General features: G+C 55.0%; 7 protein-coding genes across 7 annotated transcripts; 3 read left to right on the forward strand and 4 right to left on the reverse strand.

Moving 5' to 3' along the window:
• Positions 1-922: 922 nt before the first annotated feature.
• On the reverse strand, positions 923-2,755 carry CkaCkLH20_05993 (uncharacterized protein; the record flags this gene model as incomplete). Its single annotated transcript, XM_038888710.1, has 1 exon — positions 923-2,755. The coding sequence occupies one exon, from the start codon at positions 2,753-2,755 to the stop codon at positions 923-925; it is 1,833 nt and encodes a 610-aa protein (XP_038746046.1).
• Positions 2,756-6,635: 3,880 nt separating this feature from the next.
• CkaCkLH20_05994 (uncharacterized protein) lies at positions 6,636-10,773 on the reverse strand (the record flags this gene model as incomplete). Its single annotated transcript, XM_038888711.1, has 3 exons — positions 6,636-7,390; positions 7,442-10,375; positions 10,437-10,773. The coding sequence occupies 3 exons, from the start codon at positions 10,771-10,773 to the stop codon at positions 6,636-6,638; spliced, it is 4,026 nt and encodes a 1,341-aa protein (XP_038746047.1).
• A 1,194-nt stretch (positions 10,774-11,967) lies between these two features.
• Positions 11,968-13,185, forward strand: CkaCkLH20_05995 (uncharacterized protein; the record flags this gene model as incomplete). The annotated part of the gene is made up of 3 exons (XM_038888712.1): positions 11,968-12,844; positions 12,896-13,054; positions 13,109-13,185. The coding sequence occupies 3 exons, from the start codon at positions 11,968-11,970 to the stop codon at positions 13,183-13,185; spliced, it is 1,113 nt and encodes a 370-aa protein (XP_038746048.1).
• A 233-nt stretch (positions 13,186-13,418) lies between these two features.
• Positions 13,419-14,405, reverse strand: CkaCkLH20_05996 (oxidoreductase NAD-binding domain-containing protein; the record flags this gene model as incomplete). Its single annotated transcript, XM_038888713.1, has 2 exons — positions 13,419-14,094; positions 14,155-14,405. 2 exons carry the CDS (start codon positions 14,403-14,405, stop codon positions 13,419-13,421), a joined length of 927 nt encoding a protein of 308 aa, XP_038746049.1.
• A 1,314-nt stretch (positions 14,406-15,719) lies between these two features.
• On the forward strand, positions 15,720-16,181 carry CkaCkLH20_05997 (uncharacterized protein; the record flags this gene model as incomplete). The annotated part of the gene is made up of 1 exon (XM_038888714.1): positions 15,720-16,181. The coding sequence occupies one exon, from the start codon at positions 15,720-15,722 to the stop codon at positions 16,179-16,181; it is 462 nt and encodes a 153-aa protein (XP_038746050.1).
• A 1,567-nt stretch (positions 16,182-17,748) lies between these two features.
• Positions 17,749-18,452, forward strand: CkaCkLH20_05998 (uncharacterized protein; the record flags this gene model as incomplete). The annotated part of the gene is made up of 2 exons (XM_038888715.1): positions 17,749-17,926; positions 17,986-18,452. 2 exons carry the CDS (start codon positions 17,749-17,751, stop codon positions 18,450-18,452), a joined length of 645 nt encoding a protein of 214 aa, XP_038746051.1.
• An 869-nt stretch (positions 18,453-19,321) lies between these two features.
• CkaCkLH20_05999 (terpene synthase metal-binding domain protein) lies at positions 19,322-20,622 on the reverse strand (the record flags this gene model as incomplete). The annotated part of the gene is made up of 3 exons (XM_038888716.1): positions 19,322-19,415; positions 19,473-20,318; positions 20,369-20,622. The coding sequence occupies 3 exons, from the start codon at positions 20,620-20,622 to the stop codon at positions 19,322-19,324; spliced, it is 1,194 nt and encodes a 397-aa protein (XP_038746052.1).
• Positions 20,623-22,272: the final 1,650 nt, after the last annotated feature.

Raw genomic sequence — 22,272 nt, forward strand, 5'->3', positions numbered from 1 at the left:
TCAGTGGCAGCATCCAAGCGCCGTGTCCCCCCTGACATCGACCGCCCAAGCCGAGCACCAGCCTACGATGTATTTAAATCAATACATAGCCACCCAAGGTCTGACTCCTGTCCAAGCAGCCGGCACCGTGGGTCGCCGCACGGTTCTCGAAAAGTGTGGTGTTGCTCTGGAGAAAGTCCAAACATGACATGATAAGTTACGAACTCTTCAGACCAAGTAGCCCCTCTATCTCAAACAAGCCACCTGGGAGGTCTCGCAGAAGAATACTTCGAATACACCACAAGCGACGAGAAACGAAGTGAACGGACGACGAAACACCAATCGCCTGCAGCCTGGCGCAGTGTGTCGCGGGTCTCTTTCTTGCCCAGGGCCTTACCGGGAGAGAAAGATGTCAATCTGAAGACTCACATCCACGCATTGCAGCCTCATAACAACCAGAATGATTTGTCCGGCTGCAAAAAAAACTAGAAGTTCGACTTCCTTTTATATACAGGCACCCCTCTCGCGATCCCGTGTCCCGAGCATGCTGCATAGCCAGAGGGGGAGAGAGAGAGAGAGATTTTCACGTCGACTGAAAAAGGTCAAGGTAGTAAACGTTGAAAAGATTGTTCGTGATTACAAGTAGTTTTAAAACTAGCATGTACAAGGATATATCCCAACCACCCGTCATCACTTCATAAAACTTCATCCATACATGAAACCATATATATATATACCCATCATTACCCAAAAAACCATCATCAAAAACCCCTTGAGGGATTACCTTTATCTTTTTCCGTGTACCAACCGTCATGAGAGCATTGGATCCAGCCAATAACCCCAAGGAAAAAAAAGGAAACCACTACTTCTTGTTCGTCCCCTTCAAAATGCGAAATGACAAAAGAGTTGAGTGTGTGTGTATGTTGCGAACAACATCAGAGCTCTAGCAAGCGCCGTACCGGACACCCCTCTTACCAAGCTCCTTCCGGCCGACGGGGTCCTCGGGCATGATCCAGCCGCGACTCCTCTTGGCCTCCCTCTTCTCGGCGAGCTGCGGCTTCGGCATCCAGTCGTCGCGCGGGAGGGCCTTTCTCCTGGTGCCCTCGGCCGGGGCGCCGATCTCGGCCTTCCAGTGGGCGACGCCGTGGGGGGGCGCGTCGTTGCCGGCCATCATGCAGAGGCCCCAGAGCGCGAGGCAGGCGGTGAGGGGGATCTCGCCGTTCTCGAGGTCGACGTCGTCGGCGACGGAGGCGAGCTGGACGGAGGAGACCTCGAGGAAGCCGAAGTTGGGGACGGCGTCGGGGCCGTTGCGGACGAGGACGAGCTCGATCTCGGTGAGAATGAAGCCGTAGCGGCAGCCGTGCTCGCGCATGGCGTGGTGGAGGGCGGCGAGGCCGCGGAGGTACTCGACGCGCTTGATGTTGCCCTCGACGCGCATGCCGGTGTTGAAGCGGTCGAAGGAGCGGACGAGGCCGACGACGCGGGCGGTGGGCTTGCCGCCGAAGATGGCTGCGGCGGAGGCGGGCTCGCCGGCAGGGGAGGCGGTGAAGAGGAGGTCCGTTTGCTTGCCGGGTGCCGGGGTGGGGGCGGAGAGCTGCATGGGCCGGGTGGAGGAGATGGCGAGGGCGGCGTTGAGCTTGGGGAGGTAGTGGGAGGCGTAGATGGAGTGCAGGGCGGCCTCGGTCTCGGGGTGGCGGGCGGTCTGTGCCGGGGTGGGCAGGAGAGGGGCGGGGACAGGGCAGTTGAGCAGGGCGGAGGCGCCGGGGAGGGAGAGGACGGAGGAGATGTTGAAGGACGTCCAAGGGCGGATTTGACGGATGTCCCACCAGAAGTGCTTGGTGTTGGGGTCCCGAAGAGGGAAGGAGATTGTGCGAACCAAGGAAGGAGCGGGGTTGGAGCTGGTCAGGTAGGACATGAGGGTTGTGCTGGGCGTCGGGTCCGGGGTGGATGAGATGCTCAGAGGCGAGGGAGCGCGCGGGACTGTGTTGTAGGAGCACTGGGAGGGGAACATGTACGGCTCAGGAGTAGCCTGAGGCTGGGGCGCCGGAGTGGATGCGGCAGGAACGTATGAGGGCATTTGGCGGTAGGTCGGGAAGCCGTACTTCTCAAGAGCAGGAGCATCTAGGCTGCAGGTGGATGCGCGACGGGACTGCATGTCGTCGGCGAAGATGACGGGCGAGCAAAGGAGAGATGATGTCGTGGGCTCCTCGGGCTGGCTGCAGAAGGAAGAGGGCATGTTCCAGGTGATTGTCTCCGGGTTGGTGTAGCTCCGGGCGTGAGTGGGGCGGAATGCGGAGGCGGCGGCTTGAGATGCGGCGGCGACGACGCTACGGCGCGGGGCCGGTGCGGGTGCCCGTGCCGGTGTGCGGGGCTTGGGGGAGACCCTGACGCGCTTGGTGGGCGGCGACTCGATGGCTTGGTCCTGGGAGCGGATCTTGGGGAGCAAGAGGGGCCCATGCTGCCGGATGGGTGGAGACGCGCGGGACGGGGTAGTCATGCGGGTGCTCACGGAATCCGGGGTGGAGTCGGCGGCGGAGACGAAGGAGTAGACGGAGCCGTTGGAGCGGGAGCGGGCGTGGCCGTAATTTGTGGTCGGGGGTTGTTGGTACGGGAGGTCGAGGGGGAAGGAGTCGAATGAGAAGCTCGGCGGTGTTGCGGGTTCGCAGGAGGGGAAGACGAAGTCGAAGGACATGTTGTCCGCTGCCAGACTGGAGAGGATGTCAGTATGGGTGTAAGTGAGGGAGGGAATGGGTGGGGCTTGTTCGTACGAGGACATTGTGAATGTGCGTCGGTTGTGTCGGTGGTAGACACGATTATGGAATTACCGAAAAGGTGAGTTGACGGGAGAGGAGACCAGCTCCAAATTTCCGATGTTTGTTTGAGACGATTGAGGGCGTGAGAATACAGTTGTTGCCGTGAAGCAGGGGGAACTTGTCGAGGTCGCGTTCAACAAGACCAGAGTGTCCGAGATCTAAGTGTATTGGATATGAATTGATTTTTGGTTCTTCTTTTGATTTTTCTTTCGTGTGTGTTCCAGTAGCATAAACAAACAATACAGTAAGAGATGCGAGACGAGAGGAGAATGGACAGTCGAGAGAGAAAGAGGAACGAGGATGAGGATGAAGAGAGAAGGGCCAACGAAAAGGGACAGTAGGCGCGGGGAGGGGAGGGCATCTTTATCCTTTGAGGCGAGGCTCGCTCGCAGCCCAATGGATTTGGGAATTGCGATGCGGTATGCGGCGCGCGACTGACGACCCGCGGGTCCATCGAAGGGCCTGCTGAACATTGGGAGAGAGGTGTGGTTCTTTGGGATGTGGTGGGATGGGTCCTTTGGTACAACGCAGAGCAGCGATGGGGTGGCTGCGCATGTGGTGTTCCCGGGGTCCCATGGACGGATCGTGGGCCGAGGCCAGGACGGAAGATACGTATCAATGATGAATACGTAGCATCAGAACGAAAATAAAAAGGAAAAGAAGGACATGGGAGACGAGGATCTCGACGCGGGCCACGAACGACACACGACAGACGACATGGTGACGGAGAGTCGAGACATGGGAGCAGGAGCTACTGCAGCTGCTAAGAGGGAACGATGGAGATGGAGGCTGCAGGACGGCCCACCACGGCGTTGAGAGAAAATCTGAAACACGGGGCTAAAAAGTGAAAAAGAGGTGAGAGAAAAACTTGATGTAGGTACATCTGCAGCATCGAAAGAAAGAGTATTCGTCCATCAGCAGCATCAGTATCAGCATCAGCAGGTGCGGCCGTCGTTGTGGCCCATCGTGGAAGTTCCTTCCTGCTTGGACGGGAAGGTGGGGACCCTGAAGCCCCACCCACAGCTTGCGAGCGGGGCGGAGCTATGCAGACGTCATTCGGCTGGCATTGACACTGTACGGCTTCATATAATTCTTTATGCAAAGGGACAGTTCATGCGACATTGACTGACACTGTCGACCATCAACCACTCACCGTCTTCAGCAGCTTCCTCTCGAGAGCTGCCCCCCTGCACAGCGCCTATGACTCATTTTTAGACACATGGCAGCCGGCCGTGCATTATTAGCTCTTGTTCCACCACTTGGCGCCTTTTTTTTTTTTCTTCTGATGGAGCTCTCTGCTTTAGCTTCCCCCACACCTGAATAGCGGAGAACACACTGGACGAACACCACACACCACACCACAACATCAACACCAGGAACGCCTAGACGCGCTCGTGGCGATTATTCGACGCGATGTCATGCGTCGTCGTGCCATGCCATGCCATGCGCAACCCGCGAGTCTTGCCTTCGTCCACGTCGCGAACAAACACCCGCGCCTCTTCGCGAGGGCATTCCCAACTCGTTCCCGTCCGCGTCGCCAGCGCACCTCGCAGTCGTCGCTTCATCTTCGCATCAACCTCCCTCTCGCGGCTTCCCGTCCGCCTCATCTGCTCTACCGTCTCTCACCTGAACCTCGACCTGGACTTGGGACCGAGTAGTAATTAAAATGTTACTCCGCCCCGTAATACTTCCAGGCGCAATCAAATCCGAGCGGCTCCCAAGATTACCGGCGTCTATCCCATCAATGCCCACTCATACTCCGAGACACAGCAGCCTGGCCTGCTAGCAGAGAGAGCCCTCCGGGCCTTGCAGGCTTACTACCTGCGCAGGGTCGGCTGTTTCTTCTCCTCGAAGCCTCGCCTCGCAATCTAAAACAACCGCACCTGCTAACCGCCCGGGCGGCTACACAACCCACCTACCACCGCGACCGCCCCCATCTCCCGATTCCGGCCGGCGCTTACAGCACCAAGCACCTCACCAGTCTCACGAGAGTCGGATGACACAGCAGGCTGACCTACCTACCTGGAAAAGAGGAGGCAGCCGCCCGTCCGCCCAGTCTCACTCTGTAACACCAGGTTCAACTTCGCCAAAAGAAGGCCCCGAAGTCGGGCCTGACGCGGACGATGATGCCGGTGATCATGTGCATCCGTCCTCGTCAATGCAAATCGCCGGAAGACGAGATAGCCGCGCAGCTACTCATCTCTCTCCCGCCGACCCCGTCTGTATGTCTAAGCCTCGCCTGATATACAGCCGCTCTATACAACGCTGCACCGTCCATCGTGAGCTCATCCATCCTTCTACCCTCGAGGGCTCTTTCGTCGGTTCCTCGCAAGCGGCGGCAAGCACCTCACTCCAGATCCCTTCCACGCACAATGATTCGCACCTCGCATCTCTCCATCTCGGCAATCTGATGCCCATCCGCGGTACGACATGGTCCGAACATGGGGAGACTCTCTCCCGTCTTGCCCGTCTCACCATTGCACAGCCGCACTCGAGCGCTTAACCCTCCATCCCAAGCGCCACTCACAGTCTCACAATGCCATCTCTCCAATTCATCGCTTAATCGCACTACCTAGCCTTTCTGCTTACGTACTCACACGCTAACCATCCCGCTCCCGTGGCCCGTGCTCCCTCATCCCCGTCGCGCCCTCTGATAGGCCCAACCCAACCACCCAATCTCGACGCGCCGCCGATCCCCCGTCGTCCAATCGGGACCGCGAAAGGTCACCTTTCACCGTGTTTCCGTCTCGCACCGGGCTTCATTGGCCCAGCCGTCTTCCCGGGATGTTTCACGACCGCCTTTTTGTTTCTCGATCCAATGGCCCACGCCTCTTCGCCAACGGCTCCGGTCTGCAACTAACGTATCCTTGGGATCCGCCATGCATGATGACTTCTTCTTCTCTCCAGGGAAGAATGAGTCACATCTCGTTGGCAACTCTAGAAATTCCCTGCCTTTACAGCATGCACGTCCCAACGGTAGTTCGGGTCGAGTGTCCTCGCAAGGAAACAAACATCCAAACCGGGGGGCACATGTCCGCGGCCTGCTCGGAAAAGTCGGGGTGGCTGGGTCTTCCCAAACCTCTCACCGTGGTGAACATGCTTGATATCCAGAGTCGGTAATGCCCTACACTTCCATTCCCACTTCGGGTTCCCGAGTCCTCGGAAAACAAGACATCGTGTCCTCTTGGGACCTACCTTACACCGACAAACAGTCACTCATCATCAGAAAAACTTTTTCACAAACAAGGGACCATGTCATGAACCACGTGGGAAAAAAAAAAAAAGAAAGGTATCCATCTCATGTGTGTGTTGTGTGTGCTGTTTGTATCCATCATCTATTTCGTCCTCCATTCTAGAGGGAACCTGAGTTGAGAAGGAAATTTCCTCCTCCTTCCGTCCCGCCGTCTAAAGTTTACCCACCCACCACACGCCGAGGACGCCAAAGGGTATCCGTCAATCGATAGAAAGAAAGAAAAAAAGACACAGGAAAAAACGCAAGAAATGAGCAGCGTTCTACTTGCTATTCTCGAGTCGAGTTTGTGGCCGAGACCGAGAGGGGGGGAAATTCGGAAAATGTGCCTTGCCTCATGCAAGGTGAGGTGAGGTGGCCCCATTCAATCCCACACACACACACCTCTGTCTGTCTGCTCTTCTCCAACTCTTGATCGGTGGTCATCCGTCCCACCCGTCATCACACAACCACCCAATGACGCCCCCAGACGCGTCGCATTTCCCATACCACGCGTCGCTCTTGGTGTTGAAAAAGGCTCGACCGTGTATGCACATCATCCCAGGCAACTGTTAGACGACGACACCCGCACGCAGCAAGGAACCGGGGGCGGGCTAAAGTCCAGCTGCATTCGCCACCAGTCCGTTGCCCGCGCCGCCGACGCCTCCGCTGCTACCGGTACCGTTGCTTGTGGTGCTGTTGCTGTTGCTGCTGCTGCTGCTGCTGCTTCCCTCGCCCGCATCCATCGTCGTCCCGCCGTCGTGCATCGATTGACTCATACTCGACCGCCCTGAAACACCCTGCGCTACCGTCTCGAGTTCCGCCTTGCCTTCCCTGAGCCGTCGCAGAGCCCTCATCATCCCGTCCAGCCGGAGCCGTTCTTGGATCACCATGCCCTTGGCGAATTCCTTGATCGCCCGTCGCCCCATCTTCTCGTGCAGATCCTGCCACCCGGCGAGTTCCCCGGCCACCACTTGCTGGTGGTACCGGAGTTCTCGACCAAGGTCGTCGACTTGTTCCTGTGACTGACGCGCCTTCTCCTCCCGCTCCTCGTTGAGACGTTGTCGCGTATCGTCCAAGAGACCGAGCGGCCACCGCGTCGATCTGTTGAGCGAGTTGTAGTTCCTCTCCACTGCCTTGCGCGCCGACGAAATTTGTGAGATCAACCCCGGTGGTCGCGCAAGTGCTGACAACAGCCCTTGGATGGTGGATTGCGACGCGAGGAAGGTGGAGTGGAAGATGGCGTAAGGGTTCGACTGCATCGGAGTGATGGTGCGGACGTACGATTCCAGTGCCGTCATGTATGCGGGTGGGAGGAATGGGAGCGTCAATACCGCCCGGTGCAATAGAGCTGCCGCGTCGTGTAGATCTAGAACTGTTAGCAAGGTCGCGGTTCAGTTGGTTCGACGGCGAGGCTTACCTGATGCGACGATGCCAATCGCGTTGACCCTCCTGGCAACGCTCTTGGTGGAATAGTTGACGCTCCGAACCATCTCTCTCGCGTGGTCGACGAACTGCTCAACCTCTCGCACATCCTTCACAGGCTCGTACTCCTCCCGCACCTTCTCCGCCCGCGTCTCCGCCTTGAGGTTGCTCCTCTGCTCCATCATTCCGAGCTGGATGTCAGGGACGAGGAAGAACTCCCAGAGCATCTCGTGTGTCGCAAACGTCGGGTGCTGGAGCATGATCTTGAGGAACCAGTCCGTCCTAGTCTGGATGTCCCGCAGAACGGCTCTCGATGGCTTCGACGGGATCTGGAATGGCGAGCGTACTCCGGCGACCGCGGGAATCCACGATGCCGGATTCTCCAGCGCAAGCAGATTGCCGAGGATCTCGAAATCGGACAGGTTGCGGCGGCTCGTTGTAACAGTGTAGCTCATGTGGTCGGCGGGGGCGGCCGATTTCAAGACCAAGCGAATGGTCGCATCTTCAACGAAAAAGGCTCTTACGACACCGGTGATACGGGCATCCGCCGCAGGGGGCATGCTAAACAATGCCAAGTCGTCAATCTTATTTCGGATGTCATCATCTTTGGCCAGTTCCACGGCCGTCAGGCTTCGTAGCTCTCGGGCCGCGACGTCAACTCGTGCGTCCACGTAAAGCGTTCTGACCATGTCCAATCTGCCATATTTGCTGGCTACCATCAGAGGCGTGAACCTCTTCTCGTTGGTTGCATTGACGTCCACGTCGCACTGTTGAAGAATCCTGGCAGCGAGCTGAGGGTCGTTCACAATATGAAGCAGCGTGTTCCCCTTGCCGTCCACATGGTCATCGATGTGGAGCGGGAGCCCGTCACCCTGCGCTTCCGTGGCCGCATCAAGGCCGGCATCCACCATTTCGTGGTAGTGCACATGGTCATACGAGCGACACAGCGCAAAAAGTGGCGTCTGTCCGTTTTTGTCTTTTTGCCGCCAGGGGACTAATTTCCCAATTCGAGATATCAGGAACGGCGCATGGAACAGGTAATGCGCACAGCTGCGCCCCCAAATATCTTGCTGGGCGAGGTAGGCTTTCAGGCGCTCTTCCGATGCCACGGACATGACGAAAGAGAGTACAATATTTATCAACTCGGTGTGGCCCAACTGCACTGCGGCGCTCAGTAATGTTGTGTCCTCGTTGTTGATGTCGTCGAGGATCACAGCGGTTGGGTAGTATTCGTCGAATTTCAAGAGATACCTGAGAACATCAGGTCTCTCATTCTGCACAGCCATCATCAGGAGTGACTCGCCGAAGGCGTTGTGTGTCTGCGACAACCGGTCAACCGAGATGTCGCCTTCTAGTACGCTGCCGACGGTCCCATTGCTAGTAGCCCTCGAGTGGTACGATATTTCGGAACCGCTCGACATGCTCCTGGTGTCCATAGCAACCCGCTTGATCTTTCGCGGGGGAGGTGGTAGTGGGAAATCAAGCTCGCTATCGGCGTCTTCCACTTGAAAGGGAAATACGTGACTCAAGCCAGACCCGGATGAGAAGCGATCGGAAATGGTGACGGCCGTCGATGATCGTCGTGAAGCAGAGCCATTAGTGTAGCTCCACGTGCCTGATGGCCGCCGACTCGACACTGGCGAGTCGTAGACATCGTCGATCACCGCATTCGAGTCCGGCTCCATGATCTTCTTCACCTGGTCCAGAGTACCATTGCAGGTTGCATCCCACAAAGTCTTGTTTCGCTTACTTGCTCTCCTCAGGCCTGACGAGTCGAGAGCGAGATAAGCCAACACTGCTTCGAAGGTGCTTAGGGCGTAGCCCATTTCGCCATTGTCAACATCATCAACGTAGATGAAATGGCGGATGTAAATCAGACGCGCATGAAGGTGCCTGACCTGCGCTCGGATGACCACGAATAGTAGTAGGGACACGAGGGTATCGGCGTTGACGGTAAGAGTGGGCTTTTCTACCGATGAAGCTGCTTGAGCTCGAGATGTGTTGGTCAAGTGGGTAACCGTCTTCATCGTTGACAACAAGAGGTCCAGCATCTCTTGCGGGCTCAATGCCAGAGTCATCTTCTTGAACTCCTCGACGGCAAGACCAAGTTGTATTGTCAGGTCATGTTTTCCTCGAGAGCCACCCTCGATTACTATACCGAGCTGTGACAAGTCGATGAACTCCATCTGACGTATCTTCGCCTCCAATTCGAGATCGTAAGGGCGTTTGATGGCGCTGAGACGGGGGAAAAGCAGATGGTGAACGTTCTCGGTGACGTATCGCTCTATCAGTCTCTCAACGACCGGCCCGGTGAGGTCTGTCGTAGCGCCGAGCATCGAAAGCTGCTGCTTATCTACAGCCTGGAAGATATCGATGGCCGCCATCACCGCGGTCTCGAGAGAAGCTCGCATAACATCTTCGTCATCTTCGGCGTAGAAGTTCTCCGTCACCGCTAGGCCGTTGGATAGGTTGTTTGGTCTTTTGACTGCAGACGTGCTGTTGGAGCGCGCCTGCTTCATTGCCGTCGCGATCGGCCCCTCGGGCTCGGGATCGGGTATGCGCATCGCCGAGGGGGGCGGGGGTAGTGGTCGCTCGAAAACAGTCGTAAACTCCCGAAACAGCTTCTCCAGACCGGGCTGCATTTGTCGCGCGATAATCGGGAAGTGATTTAGGAGGTCGTGAAAGTTCTTGACGTCCTTTTTGCGCGGCAGCATCGCAGCATCCCCTTCCATGGCGGCCGATCGGCTTTGCTCGAGGGCCTGTCTTCTCGCGATTCCTTCCACCATTACGGCCGGGATAATCTTGGTCTCTTCCCAGACCCCAACAAGAGGGCGGGTGATGTAGTAAATCAGCCATTGGCGTGGCTCGAGCAGGTCGGGATACCACGTCGCATCGTTGAGAAGCTGCGCTTGCGCCAAAGATTTGAAGCCTGTGCCACGTATGTCAGCTGAATGTTTCCCAGACCACTTCGGTCAGCAGCATTGGCGCACCCTTATTACTGTAAACATGGGTGTCTTTGATGACGACTGTGCGCCCGTTGATCGTTTGATACTGCTTCGCCTTGCCCCTCAGCTCTCGCAGGTTCTGCGCAGCCTCCTTCCCTCCGGCGGCGGCGGCGGTGTTGGACGCCGGTATTCGCAAGACGTGGCTAGCTAGGAACTCCTCCGAGGTGATGACCTCGTTGAAGGTCGAGCCGCTCTCGGTCTCGCGGTGGGTGAGGAGGACATCGGTGGTCGGGACCAGGAGGATGTGGTGATGGACCGGTGTGCACTGCGACGGCAGGGAGCTTCGGAAGAAGGCGGCGAGGAATGGATTTAGGGGTTGCATTCATTCGACTGGCGCTGGACGTTCTCGACCAGCTCACCCGGCCGGGAAGCCAGGATTGCAGGAGGGGAGAAGGAGGAGAGGAAAGACGGCGGAGGTGTCGACGGCGGGTCGCACGGAGGCACGGAGGTGCCGGGGTGAGGTCGAGCTGGAGGATCGGATCGGCGGAGGTCAAGGTTCGGTGCCGTAAAGGTCGGAAGTGACAGTTTGAGTTGCGTATAGGTGCAGGTATCAATATCGATGGAATCCAGGATGAAGAGCGTCGTAGGTCGTGGACGAAAAGGAAGGCTGTTGCTGTGCGCTGTGGTTGCTGATCGGCTTGTGATGACAATATGGAATGCAGATGGTTCGCGATTCCCCTGGACCTGGACAGATGGCAAGGTGCAGCACAGGTGCCGGGAGAAGCTGATGTGGGCCAGGCACTGACCTCATCCACCTCACGTCCCGTTCCCAATGGAAAGCCAATGGCCAGGGGCCACCGTGGGCACTGGGCCGTCTCGGCGCTGAAGAGCAGTTCGCTAGGTACGAGGGACCCCAACTCCACATGGCCCTTTCTGATTTGACAGCTGAGCTAAGGCATCAGCCTCCACTGGGGCCTGAAAGCGGAATGCGGAGAAAAAGATTTCCGACCTTACCAAAGTGGGTCGATAAACCTTATCTTATCTATCCCCACTGGATGAACCTTTCCGTTTTGGGACAGCAGTCGCGATGCCACACTGCAGCCTTCTTTTTCCCCTCATGTGATGAGAGGCGGCAGCCCCTGTTGACACCCTCACGTTCGCTCAGCTGGCGGCCAATATTTCGCGTATAATCTCATCCCGTTGGCTTGAGTTCTTGAGGCGTCTGCTTGGTTCTTTTCTTTGGGTGTGCCAAGTTCGTGTGGTATGCAGGAGGCCGTCCACTTTTTGAAGTTAGGCATGGCTCATGAACACTCACTGCTCTCACGTTGAGTGAGAAGAACATGGTGGCCGCTCACTCATTTGACCCATAGCTTGTCGGTATATTGATTGCTGCCTTATATAATTTGGAGGCTTCTTCTCTCCTGACGCATGGATTTCTCAGGCCTTATCCACGAGCGTCGCCATTTCATCGCTCGTCTCACTCTCATCTCATCACCTAATCTCATCGTGGAGTGGTTCTCACCCGAAAGAGGGCGCCATGGCTGAGAATCCCGTCCACGAAACGCCATCGTCCACAATGGCGACCCAGGCCTCATCCGTCACGACGGAGACAGCCTCTAGTCAAGGCTGCCTGCTGTTCTCCCCTACAGCAGACCAGGCAAGGCTTTCAGCCGCCTTGGAAGACATTCCTCGATACCTTTTCAGAGTTCATGCGCCAAAGACTGCCGGGCAAACCACAAACAAGGAGGTTATCTCAAGGGCAGCAATGCTCGGTAAACCAGGCGCGACCACCGACATCCTCTCGATGCCAGCTCGCAGTGCCGCCGAGATGCTTAACTCTCACCTTCGCGGATGGTCGAGGGACGGCGATAATCTCATGTCTTGGTCTAGTTCACTGCTGTTTGCCCTCCAGTATGCCTTATACCGCAACATCAAGGAAAGAGACCGCGACGAGCTAGCCGACATCCGCGTTCACGTCCTGGATACCTCGGGCCTTCCACCGGGTGCACTCCTACCGGACGCCCCGCTTCTAGATGCTTTCGCGGATAAAGACTCGTGGAAAACGTACAACCTTGCGAAGATACGCTCTTTACGTCGCGATACCTCTTACAACTTTGGAGAGTACTTGAGCCAGGGGACCTTATCCATAGAGGGGCGCTCGACTTCCACTAGTCTGCAGGAGATCATCAACCACGGGCTGTTCAAGCTATGTCCCGAGATGGGGGAACCCAATGAGAAGCCAGAGCTGGCTAAGAGGGTCTGTCGACTGCGAGCCGACTGCTTTGCTACATCGGTCGCCACTTCCAAGCTTGAGATCCGCATCGCGCTGAGCCTTGCCGAAGGCTGTTTCGGAGACGAATGGGCATTACCGATGATGGCGGCGCTCCTATCCTTGCGCAGGCGACGTCGGAATGACAGCGTGATTGTTGACGCGTTCAGTGCCAACTTCTCAGGTGAGATCTCGGTGAAGGATTCAGCGCGAGTGTCTTGTTAACAGTTTGCAGAGAAGGAGTTGCGCAAGCACGACCTAGGCGCCCTCAAGTCTTTCTCAAACGAGAAGCTCCCGGAGGTCTACCAGTTCGAGAAGATCATTCAGGATATCCACAGTTATCATTGCACGAGAGCTTTGGACTCAGTCATTGCCACAACAATGAGGCTCTCCCGTCAGTTTTCTTGTCTAACTCTGTCGTTCTACGATAACTGACGACCACTCGCAGTTTCCTCTCAGTCACCGCTCAAACCCAAGGAACATGTGACTTACATAGATGTCGGCGATGAGGTTTGGGAAGTCTGAGCTGCTATAACTTCTAATCGACGAGCAAGGTGACACCTGGGGGGTTCTTGTTTCTTCGTTGGGAGTTTCGACGCTCGTCTGGGTCGCGAGCATACGTGGACAGTTGATGAAGGCATGAGAATTGTGTTCGTCTGTGTAAGTCTCTGTCTATTTGGGAAATCCAATAATACCACCAACAACCTCGAATGTGTTGATACAAAAGGTGAAATAGGATAAAGTCTCATCCTCAAACTCTAGAACTGGTGGATTTGATCCTTAGTATATCCCAATTGCTGCAAGATACCCGGCGAAGTCCTCTTCCCGACCAACGCAGTCTCCATCGCCGGCGGCCCACACACGAACACCTTCGTCTCCGCCGTCTTCGGCCTCGGCGCCACCTCCTCGAGTAGCTGCTTCGTCACGTAGCCCTTGCGATACGGCGACCCGGCCACGGGGTTGCTGACGGTGTAGATCGCCCTGAAGCGCCCCGGGAACTCCTTCTCGAACTGCTCGAACTCCTTCTTCAGCAACACGTCCTGGTTCGAGTTGACGCCGAAGATGAGCGTGATGGCCGTCTTGTCCTCGGGGTTGCGGAGGATGCCCTGCGCGAGCTGGTAGATCGGGGTGATGCCGGCGCCGCCCGCGATGAGCGTGACGTGCGGGTAGCTGTTGGGCTTCCACTGGTGACCCTTGAGCGCGGCGGCGAAGAGGAGCTTCTGGCCTGGGGTGAGAGAGTGCAGGTGGGTGCTCTGCTTGCCGTCGGGGTACTTCTTCACCATGAGCTCGAGGTAGCCGGCGTCATCTGGATGAGTGTGAGAATCCTTCCAGGCATGAGGTGAGATGGTGGTGTACCTAGGGGTTGAACGGGAGTGTATGGTCTGGCAACGGGAAACCATCTGCCTTCTGGCCATGCCATGGTCAGAACCGCGGCTACGATCTCGTCAGTGTCAATGTCTCAAACATGAAGCGATGGTCTCACATGTTAATGACAAGCCGCTCACAGCATCTCTTTGAGGCAGCTTGAATCGTAGACGCTTGGTATTGTGGTTGACATCCTCCGAACTCTCCAATGGCAAAGAAACAAACGCCGGACCAGCCCCAAACACCTTGGGCGGTGCCCCAGAATCTGCCGCCGCGTTCCCGATCATCAACTTGGAAAAGATACCCAACCCGATGCCGCCCGCCGCGACGGTAGCCGCAATCGTCGAGGGACGGAGACGTCGTACTGTTAGTGATGCCATGCTGGTAGATGCCGTAGCGAAAGGTGTAAATCTGAGATCTGTGATGACGGCCGATTCGGAATCCCAGTGTTTCAATGGACAGATCTTTTATGGACGGCAGCGTGCTTAGAGGGATGTCATTCCCTGAGTCGACGCCTCGTAAGACGGGCGGCTTCGGGACCGAGCAAAAGTGGGTTCTGAGGCGACAGTGGGGTTCAGTCAGCCGGAGTGATTGCGGGCATTTCGGTCATCCCCAAATTGTCCGGACCCGTTCGGTTACTATTGACGCCGACATGCGACTTTTCGCGGAGCGATAGGGGGCCAAATGTCCATGTATTTATATTGATTGTTCGAGGCAACCGAAAACGCCTTATTCGGTTCTGCTATTTAGTGACTATCTCGAATAATTGATCGTGTCCGGAAACACTACGTTCGCCGGGTTACTCGTCGAGCATTCCTTCATGTACGGCACGGGCACCCGAGGGGCTTACCTCATGCATCATGCAACAGCGGACACAGGCTACCTTGTGCTGCCGCGTCCGCAAGAGACCGGACGAGATCAATTGAGTCCTTGCCTAATATCGGAACCATTTGAACAGCGACCGGGAATGTCTCGGGTGCCCGCGACGTTGCCCGGAAATAGCATGGACTTTCCCGTGCCAGAATCCATCTCCTGTCAAGGTTGCGTCTGGAAGAAGTAAAAGTGATCGGAACTTTCGTAAGAGTTTAAGGGGAAGCGGAATGTTCCAAATGGAAACGATTATTGTTGGGGAAAGGAAAGTGGCGGCTGTGGCCTGAGGCAAGATAATACGTGGCGTTGGAGAATGCGTGCGCCTCCGGTCACTTAGCCGCGACTTGCCGACGTGACGAGTGATGCTGTTTGAGGTTGACGGTGCTGTAACAACAAACATCGACGGACTCGAGCATCGGACGACGACTCAACCTCTTGACCAACCACAATCACGCTTTTGGTCATATATATCGACAGTCGGAGATCTGTTGTCCGGTTAATCTCTCACCATGCAGGACTACGCTGTAAGACTGTACCATTTCCCGAGCCTGAGAGTCGGGAAGAACTAAATGAATTCGGTGGCAGATGACAGAGTACAGCACAAATGCTCAGCCGCACTTTAATCTCTTGAGAATACTTGGCGGTTGGGGTAATGTCAAGTTCGTAAACTGCATCTTGTTTCCTTCTTCTCTTCAATTCCCACAACATTCGCTCTCTTTGTAGCAGGTATTTCTAACTCTTCCTAGTGGACCAGGCCTATTGTCAGTCAGAATTTTTTTGAACTACTACAGCATTATTTTAATTGAACCAGCATGCTACGGAGCATGTTAGCAGGTACATCCACGGCCGCCGTCGTGGGCCTCGCGGCATCCTTCATCGGAGCCAGTATCTGGGGAACGGCAGGACTGCCCTTCATCATCGGCTCGTCGATCGGATTCGTCTTGGGGAGCACCAAGTGGTACTTCGCAGCCGAGCAAGAGGCTTTGCTCCAGCTCGACAAGTATCCTTCCATCCTACGTCTGCATCTCGTCTCCAACTTCCCGTGGAAGCCAGAGCTGGGTCGACGGAGTATCGAGTGGTTCACGGCAACTAGGTTCAGCGCAAATTGGCAGATGAAGAGTATGCTGATTGCCGCGTGGCTGACTGCTCAGCCGGCATTGGATGAGATTCGGAATCGGAGTGAAGCGGAGCTTGTTGAGGCATACTCGAGGCAGCGGGTTTCTCAAAGGCAAAGTTTGGTGCAATCTGACGAGGATAATGGCGATGACGACGTTCTGTCTAGGTAGCCGTGAAAACAAAAACAGGTTGGCATCGCAATAATGTCCTCGGCGTCTGCGTGAAGAGACACCGAGACGGAGAACATCATGCCTGGAGCTTCGCAAGTGTGAGCTCGCTGATGTGAGCTCAGCGAGCTCCGCAGTATCCGACAGCTCACGTTGCATAGCTCCCAGCTCTGACAGCTCGGGGCAGCTATCTCAGCCCAGCTTCCTCGAAGCTTGTTGCTTGCGACCGGTTCCCCAACGCGGCCCGCCATTCGGTCAGCTGCGGGGACTCGTATCTGAGTTTAGCTGAAGTTTCACAACTCTGATTGAGCATGGAAAAACGGCACCCCACGGCCGTTCTGTGAGATGGCGGGGTATCGGAGGGGCTGGTATGAATCTGGTACATGACCTTTTACGAAGCTTTGGCACCGTTGCACACACGAGAAAGGGGGGTTCGCAGCCATGCCGCTTGGCGCTGGCAAGGTTATGTTCGCCTTCTTTGACTTGCCGTAGGATGAGATACTCCAGTAAAGATACATATTCTCCAGTTCGCCTCGCCTTAGACTGCTGGAGTAGGAAGCAATACCTTTGTAAGTGTCTGATACCATTGATGTTGACTACGATGCGTTTTCCATACATACTAGTATCACCTTATCTCAATACGTCACACATCTTAGCAAGCTCGCTGCAAATTTGTGAATGACGATACGGACCTCTCGTATCGCAGCATATCATCGATTTACGATGTCCTGTCTTGACCCAGCGGACGGAGATCCTCTGCCCCTTGAGTGGTTCGCCGGAAGTCCGTGAACGTTAAAGTTGACTTGGATGGCCTGACTAGTCATTCGATCCTCACGGATTGTTTCTAAACTCCGCGAAACATACGAATAAACGTCTACAAGCAGCGGTTGTAGTGACACGAGATGGTCTTAATCAGCTCGTTCTTTCAATTTACGTGGGATGCCGCTAGCATAATATGCTTTCTTCCAGAATAGGCTTCCCGTTCGGGATGGACCGTCTCAACCGTTGCATAGTGCATCCAGAATCAATAGGACCTCGCGTCAAGCGTACATGTATGCGCCAGTCTGTGTGTTACCTGTGGGTGCCGACCAAGGCATAAATAAGAGGGTGTCGTGGGCGTCATAGCTGTGTGCACTCATGTCTCCAAATACAGCAGACTTTCGGTTTGGTTTGCCCCCGGCTCTGGATATTTGACAGGCGGACGTGCGTCCTTCCATCATCTGGTCTGTCATTCGGATGTCCTGACGGGAACGGACCACTGAAGGGGAATGTGTTGCGGTGCATTTTGCATGGATCTACCATGTGAAACGGAGATTGAGAAAGTCTTATTCGCTTTCCAGAAAGAGAAGTATTCCACAACGCGCGCATCATCACCATGCGATATGGTCTGAGACCGAAGAAATAAGATCCTTTTCCACGCCTTGAACGCCCTACATACTTATAAAGAATGCTGAAGACCCTTCACGACTAAACCTCACTCACACCAATCTTAATATTGTGTGACAACGAAGCTATTGATCTCAGCACAGTCAAACATTACTCATAGCCTCCGATTCTTTCACTCATCAAGATGTCCGGACCACCCAGCCTAGGACCTACTCGCATCATTCTCGATGTGACGGGAGATGTACCGGATTGGAAGGAGGAATACAAGAAATTCTTGCTGTCAGTCAAGGACTCCGATGGCTACTTCCGCTACCGATGGGGGCCGTGGAAGGAGGACCCGAGCAAGTTGGAGATTCTTGCCAGTGCGTGCCCCTTCATTCGGCAGAGCTCACGCGATTTTGTACTCACAATGTTACCACAGCCTGGGCTCCAGTTGAGAACCGCGCGGCGTTCGGCAAGTCCGAGCACCATCAGAAGGCCGTTGACGCGCTGAAGCCGGTCATCGCGGGCCCCATGCCCACGAAGTGCCCTCGCTTCGATCTTGACATCCGCACATTTGTGCCTCCGCCTCCCCAGCTGATCAACAGTCCCATTTGCGAGGTCATTACGATTCGTCACTGCACAGGAAACCGCGAGGCCATGGCCGAGACTCTGAAGAAGGCAGAGACTCTGCCTGGCTGCCACGCCGCTCACTCTGGAATTGGGGCGACGGACACTCCTGACCAGGGAACTGTGTGGATTGGATTCATTGGATGGAGAGACTACGAGTCTAGCAAGGAGGCAGACAAATCTATTTACACTCCGTCCGGCGTTGGTGAGGTTGAGAGCCACCACATCAACTTCAACTTCCCCATCAAGGGATTCTCGGTCACGAACCCTGGCAGATAGATGTAATATGTTGATTTAGCGTCACGACAAGACTTCATATTACACCGAGGCTATTTATCCCATAACGCAACTGTGACAGGCAATTCATAATAGGGGATCCGCCCTATCTCAGGTTTAATGGGTGTAAGCCAGGAAGCGCGGCCGTTCGTAATTTCAAGTTGGCAACACGACGAGCTGGAAAGTTCAACAGTAACGAAGCGTTAGATATCGAGCCATCGTAAATTTGCCGAGTTGCTGTTCGCCTTGATGTTCCTGGACAAAGCTAAGGCGATGCTTCCCTCGGAATATGAGTCAACAGAAATTGTGACGCAGTATCGTCCGGGCTCGGCGATAACCTCATGTAGCCCATCTCGCTTTCTGCAGCTACTCCATGTCTCAGTATGCGATGTTCATGCTTTGAAGTCATCCGGGCAAATATCCAGCCACATCTCAAGTATTGACGACGGCTGATGTGACAGCTGACGTGTTTCGACGTTGTGTTAGAACCATCCCCTTGGATCTGTCAAATCATTCCCGCGATGCCGCGAGTTACCCACAAAGAACCAGGAAATCAATGCCATCTGACACTTCTTTACCTTCAAAAAGCGATAGTAGTCCCAGTATGCTGGTAACATGATCGAGCTGGCCACTCAGCAAGCTGAACAGCCCCGGTTATGGCAAGTCGAATTTGCACAGCAAGGTACCACCCCGTCATGAAACTAAAGCTGGCCTAAAACGGTAGAAAAACGACTGATATAAGGCTCGATAACCTCTTTTGTAAATTTGCTATGGGATGAGAGTCTAACTACGACGACTTCGTGTTATGATACCGCAGTCCGTGTGTAATTGCAAACCAATGCACAGCAACGTTAACCAGCTCAACCAATACCCTAGGACTCTTCAGGCTCGGCGTCGACGGTGAAGGTGTATCCGCCCTCGGCGTCTGGTTTAATATCCCACAAGCAGTATCGGGGAGTTCTCATGCTGCGAAGTGGTGTGTTAGCATCAAGGATTATCGTGCTGATGAGATTTGTCACATACCTCCAGAGCCAGTTCGCCATGCACATATTCTTGCAGTTCCTGGCCAGCAGGGACACATGATACTTGTAGGGCGTGTCAGCGAAACGGCGGATGGCGGCCTCGGAGGCCTCGTTGACAGCGGCGACCTCGTGTTCGAGTCTGGCCACAGCCCCGTCGAGCCCCTTTTGCACGTTTCCGTGAGCGAGGAGGACAACGAGGTTCTCGACAAAGCCTTCCTTGATCTCCTTGCGCATGCTGACGATGTCGTTGACAACCCAGACAACTGCAACTGCTGCACGGTAGAGCTCTCGCATCTCCTCGCACATCATTACTTCTTCGGGTAGACTAATGCCGTTGGCGAACTCGAGATTAACTGCAACCTGCATGATGCACGAGGACGCCTCGCGGTAGCCGAGATACTCTTCGAGAGTGGGTACACGGCCAGCGTAGCGGTTCAGCGCCTCTTGACGGTAGCCGTCGAGGGTGGCGATGGCTTCCTTGGCGATTCGCAAGCGGTAAGGGTAGTTGTCGCTGTATGATTTGCAGACGGCTTGGGCATACTCCTCGAAGGAGACCACAGCATCGTGGTCGCGGTACTTAACAGGAGCGCTCTCGCCAGTAGTAGTGACACCAAGGCTGCGCTCGACGAAGTCTCGGCAGTCGGCCAACATAACGTGTAGTGCCGCAAAGTCAAACTTGTGAACGAGGGAGTACTGGTCGAGCATGTCGTCGATGATGAACATCCAGGCCTGGAACGAGGTGAGGGCCTCGATCTTGTCGCAAGAAGCATACGGATACCACCCGGTCAACTGCGACGAAAGCATAGCCTTGGTGAGGCGCATTCGAACAGTGTCGTTCACAGCGTGGCTAGGCCACGCGTCAGTAGGAACCAAATGAAAACCAACAGAAATACTCACGTTTCGATGATTTGCAAAATCTTGGAGTTCACCGCCTCCAGGTGCATGCTCTGGTCTCTCGGCCAGTCTGCCATCATCTTTCCAAGATCTGGAATGCGGACATTTTGGCCGTGAAGTTGCCAAAGGATCTGCTCGCGTGTGCGACCACCCTGGTTTCGCTGTGCCGGCGAGCTTCTTCCTGAGCTAGCTCTTTCCGAGTGGCGTGACAGGGCAGGGTGAAGAGAAACGGGAGCAGATGCAACTGAAGAAGACATGATGAGCTTGTGATGCTTACAAGATGATGGTACGAAGTTGAGGCGGGAAACGATTTATCTGGAAGATTATAGTTCAAAGTGATAGGTAGCAGTTGTCATGAACGATGCTCTCAACAGCAAAGTTTCGGAGCTGAAGGTGGGCGTGAAGCAGCCTATATACGGCGCATGTCGATTGCTTGTGTTCGGGGTCATGGAAGGAAGGCTCGGGTAGAGTGTGAGGCGACAGAGTTGGGTCTGTATTTCTTGTCTATCACTACCTGTGTAGGCTAGCTAAAGCTCGTCTCCCGTGACAAAACATTTAGGTGTGTCGACCGAGAAGTACACATCCCCGGGACGGGCTAGAACGCTTGAACTTCCTCGTTCAGGGTCGGCTTTTCCCTTCGCGTGTCTTTGAATAGATTGATGTCCGGAAACCGGACATTCAGGCAATATTTACCGAATATTTAGGTGCCGATGGTTTGTCTCGGGAAGCACATGTAAAGCTGAAGGACGGCTTGCGAGCTTAGGTCGAGAAACCTTGGTATCCCAAGGTTGCCGGGATCAAAACGACGGCTTGCGAGCAGTCATCTGGCCACGGAGGTGGGTACGGGTGGCGTATTGACAATGGGGGTACGTGAATTCTGCCTGTATGCCGACGTGAACTCACGATATCGCGTACCTTTCCCGAGTATACGGACATGGCACGACACCATCTCAGGGCACACCACTTCAATGAAGACACCACTTGGTTCTGGACAAGCATATTGCAATGTTAATGTATCTTCCGGCGACGTAAGGGGGTGGCCAAGATGTTTGAATATGATGTCGGCCGACCCCATTTGCCATGAGAACCGCTCGCTGACTTGTTTCAGCAACAGCAAACTCAGTAACGTCAAATGCAAATTTTACTATGGCTACAAGGTTCCAACCAACTTCAAGTGAAGTGTATTTTCGAACGTAGACAATTAATCACGTGTTGTCAAATGGCAGGCACAGAGACTATCACCAGAAACCGATAGCGATAGGTTTCATCTGTTGTGGGCTTGATCCCGATCTCGAGTCTGCTGCCAACAGCGAAGTCTGGGCAAGGCGAGCGGCGCACTTGATCTGAAAGTTATCTTGGCTGCGACCGGCAAAACCACCTCATAGAAATGGTGTCGGTTCATGGTCAATGAGGGGGCTGCCAAGAGCGTCCAAAGCCTCCCGTCTGTGTGACAATATTTTAGCAAATGTCGGCGGAAATTAGACCACTCCCGTCGCCGTCCAAATCGGTCACCAGCTCGGCATTTTCGGAAGTTTTTCGATGTGATTGGATCTATCGGGAGGTCGTCCAAAGATGATGTGAACTCTATGTTGCCAATCCCCTTCCCTCCTTCGCTTAGTTTCAATGGGAAGTATAACCCAAACACAGACCGCGGCGCTAGTGGGTGTAGATACACGTACTTCGACCATCCACAAGATACTACTAGTTCATGAGGGAAACAGGCCGGAAAAGGGACGAGAATCAACGTTGAGAGAACCTAGATTGAACAACTCAAGGAGGACGGGAATGCACCATTCAACCAGGAGGGCGGGGAACTCCGATACATGAGCGGCATTGATACATGCCGACTTAGACTCTCGCACCTCGCAACATCGCGGAGATGGACCAAATGACGTGCATATGGTAAA

The sequence above is a fragment of the Colletotrichum karsti genome (assembly GCF_011947395.1).
Source record: "Colletotrichum karsti strain CkLH20 chromosome Unknown Scaffold17, whole genome shotgun sequence".
Lineage (NCBI taxonomy): Eukaryota > Fungi > Ascomycota > Sordariomycetes > Glomerellales > Glomerellaceae > Colletotrichum > Colletotrichum karsti.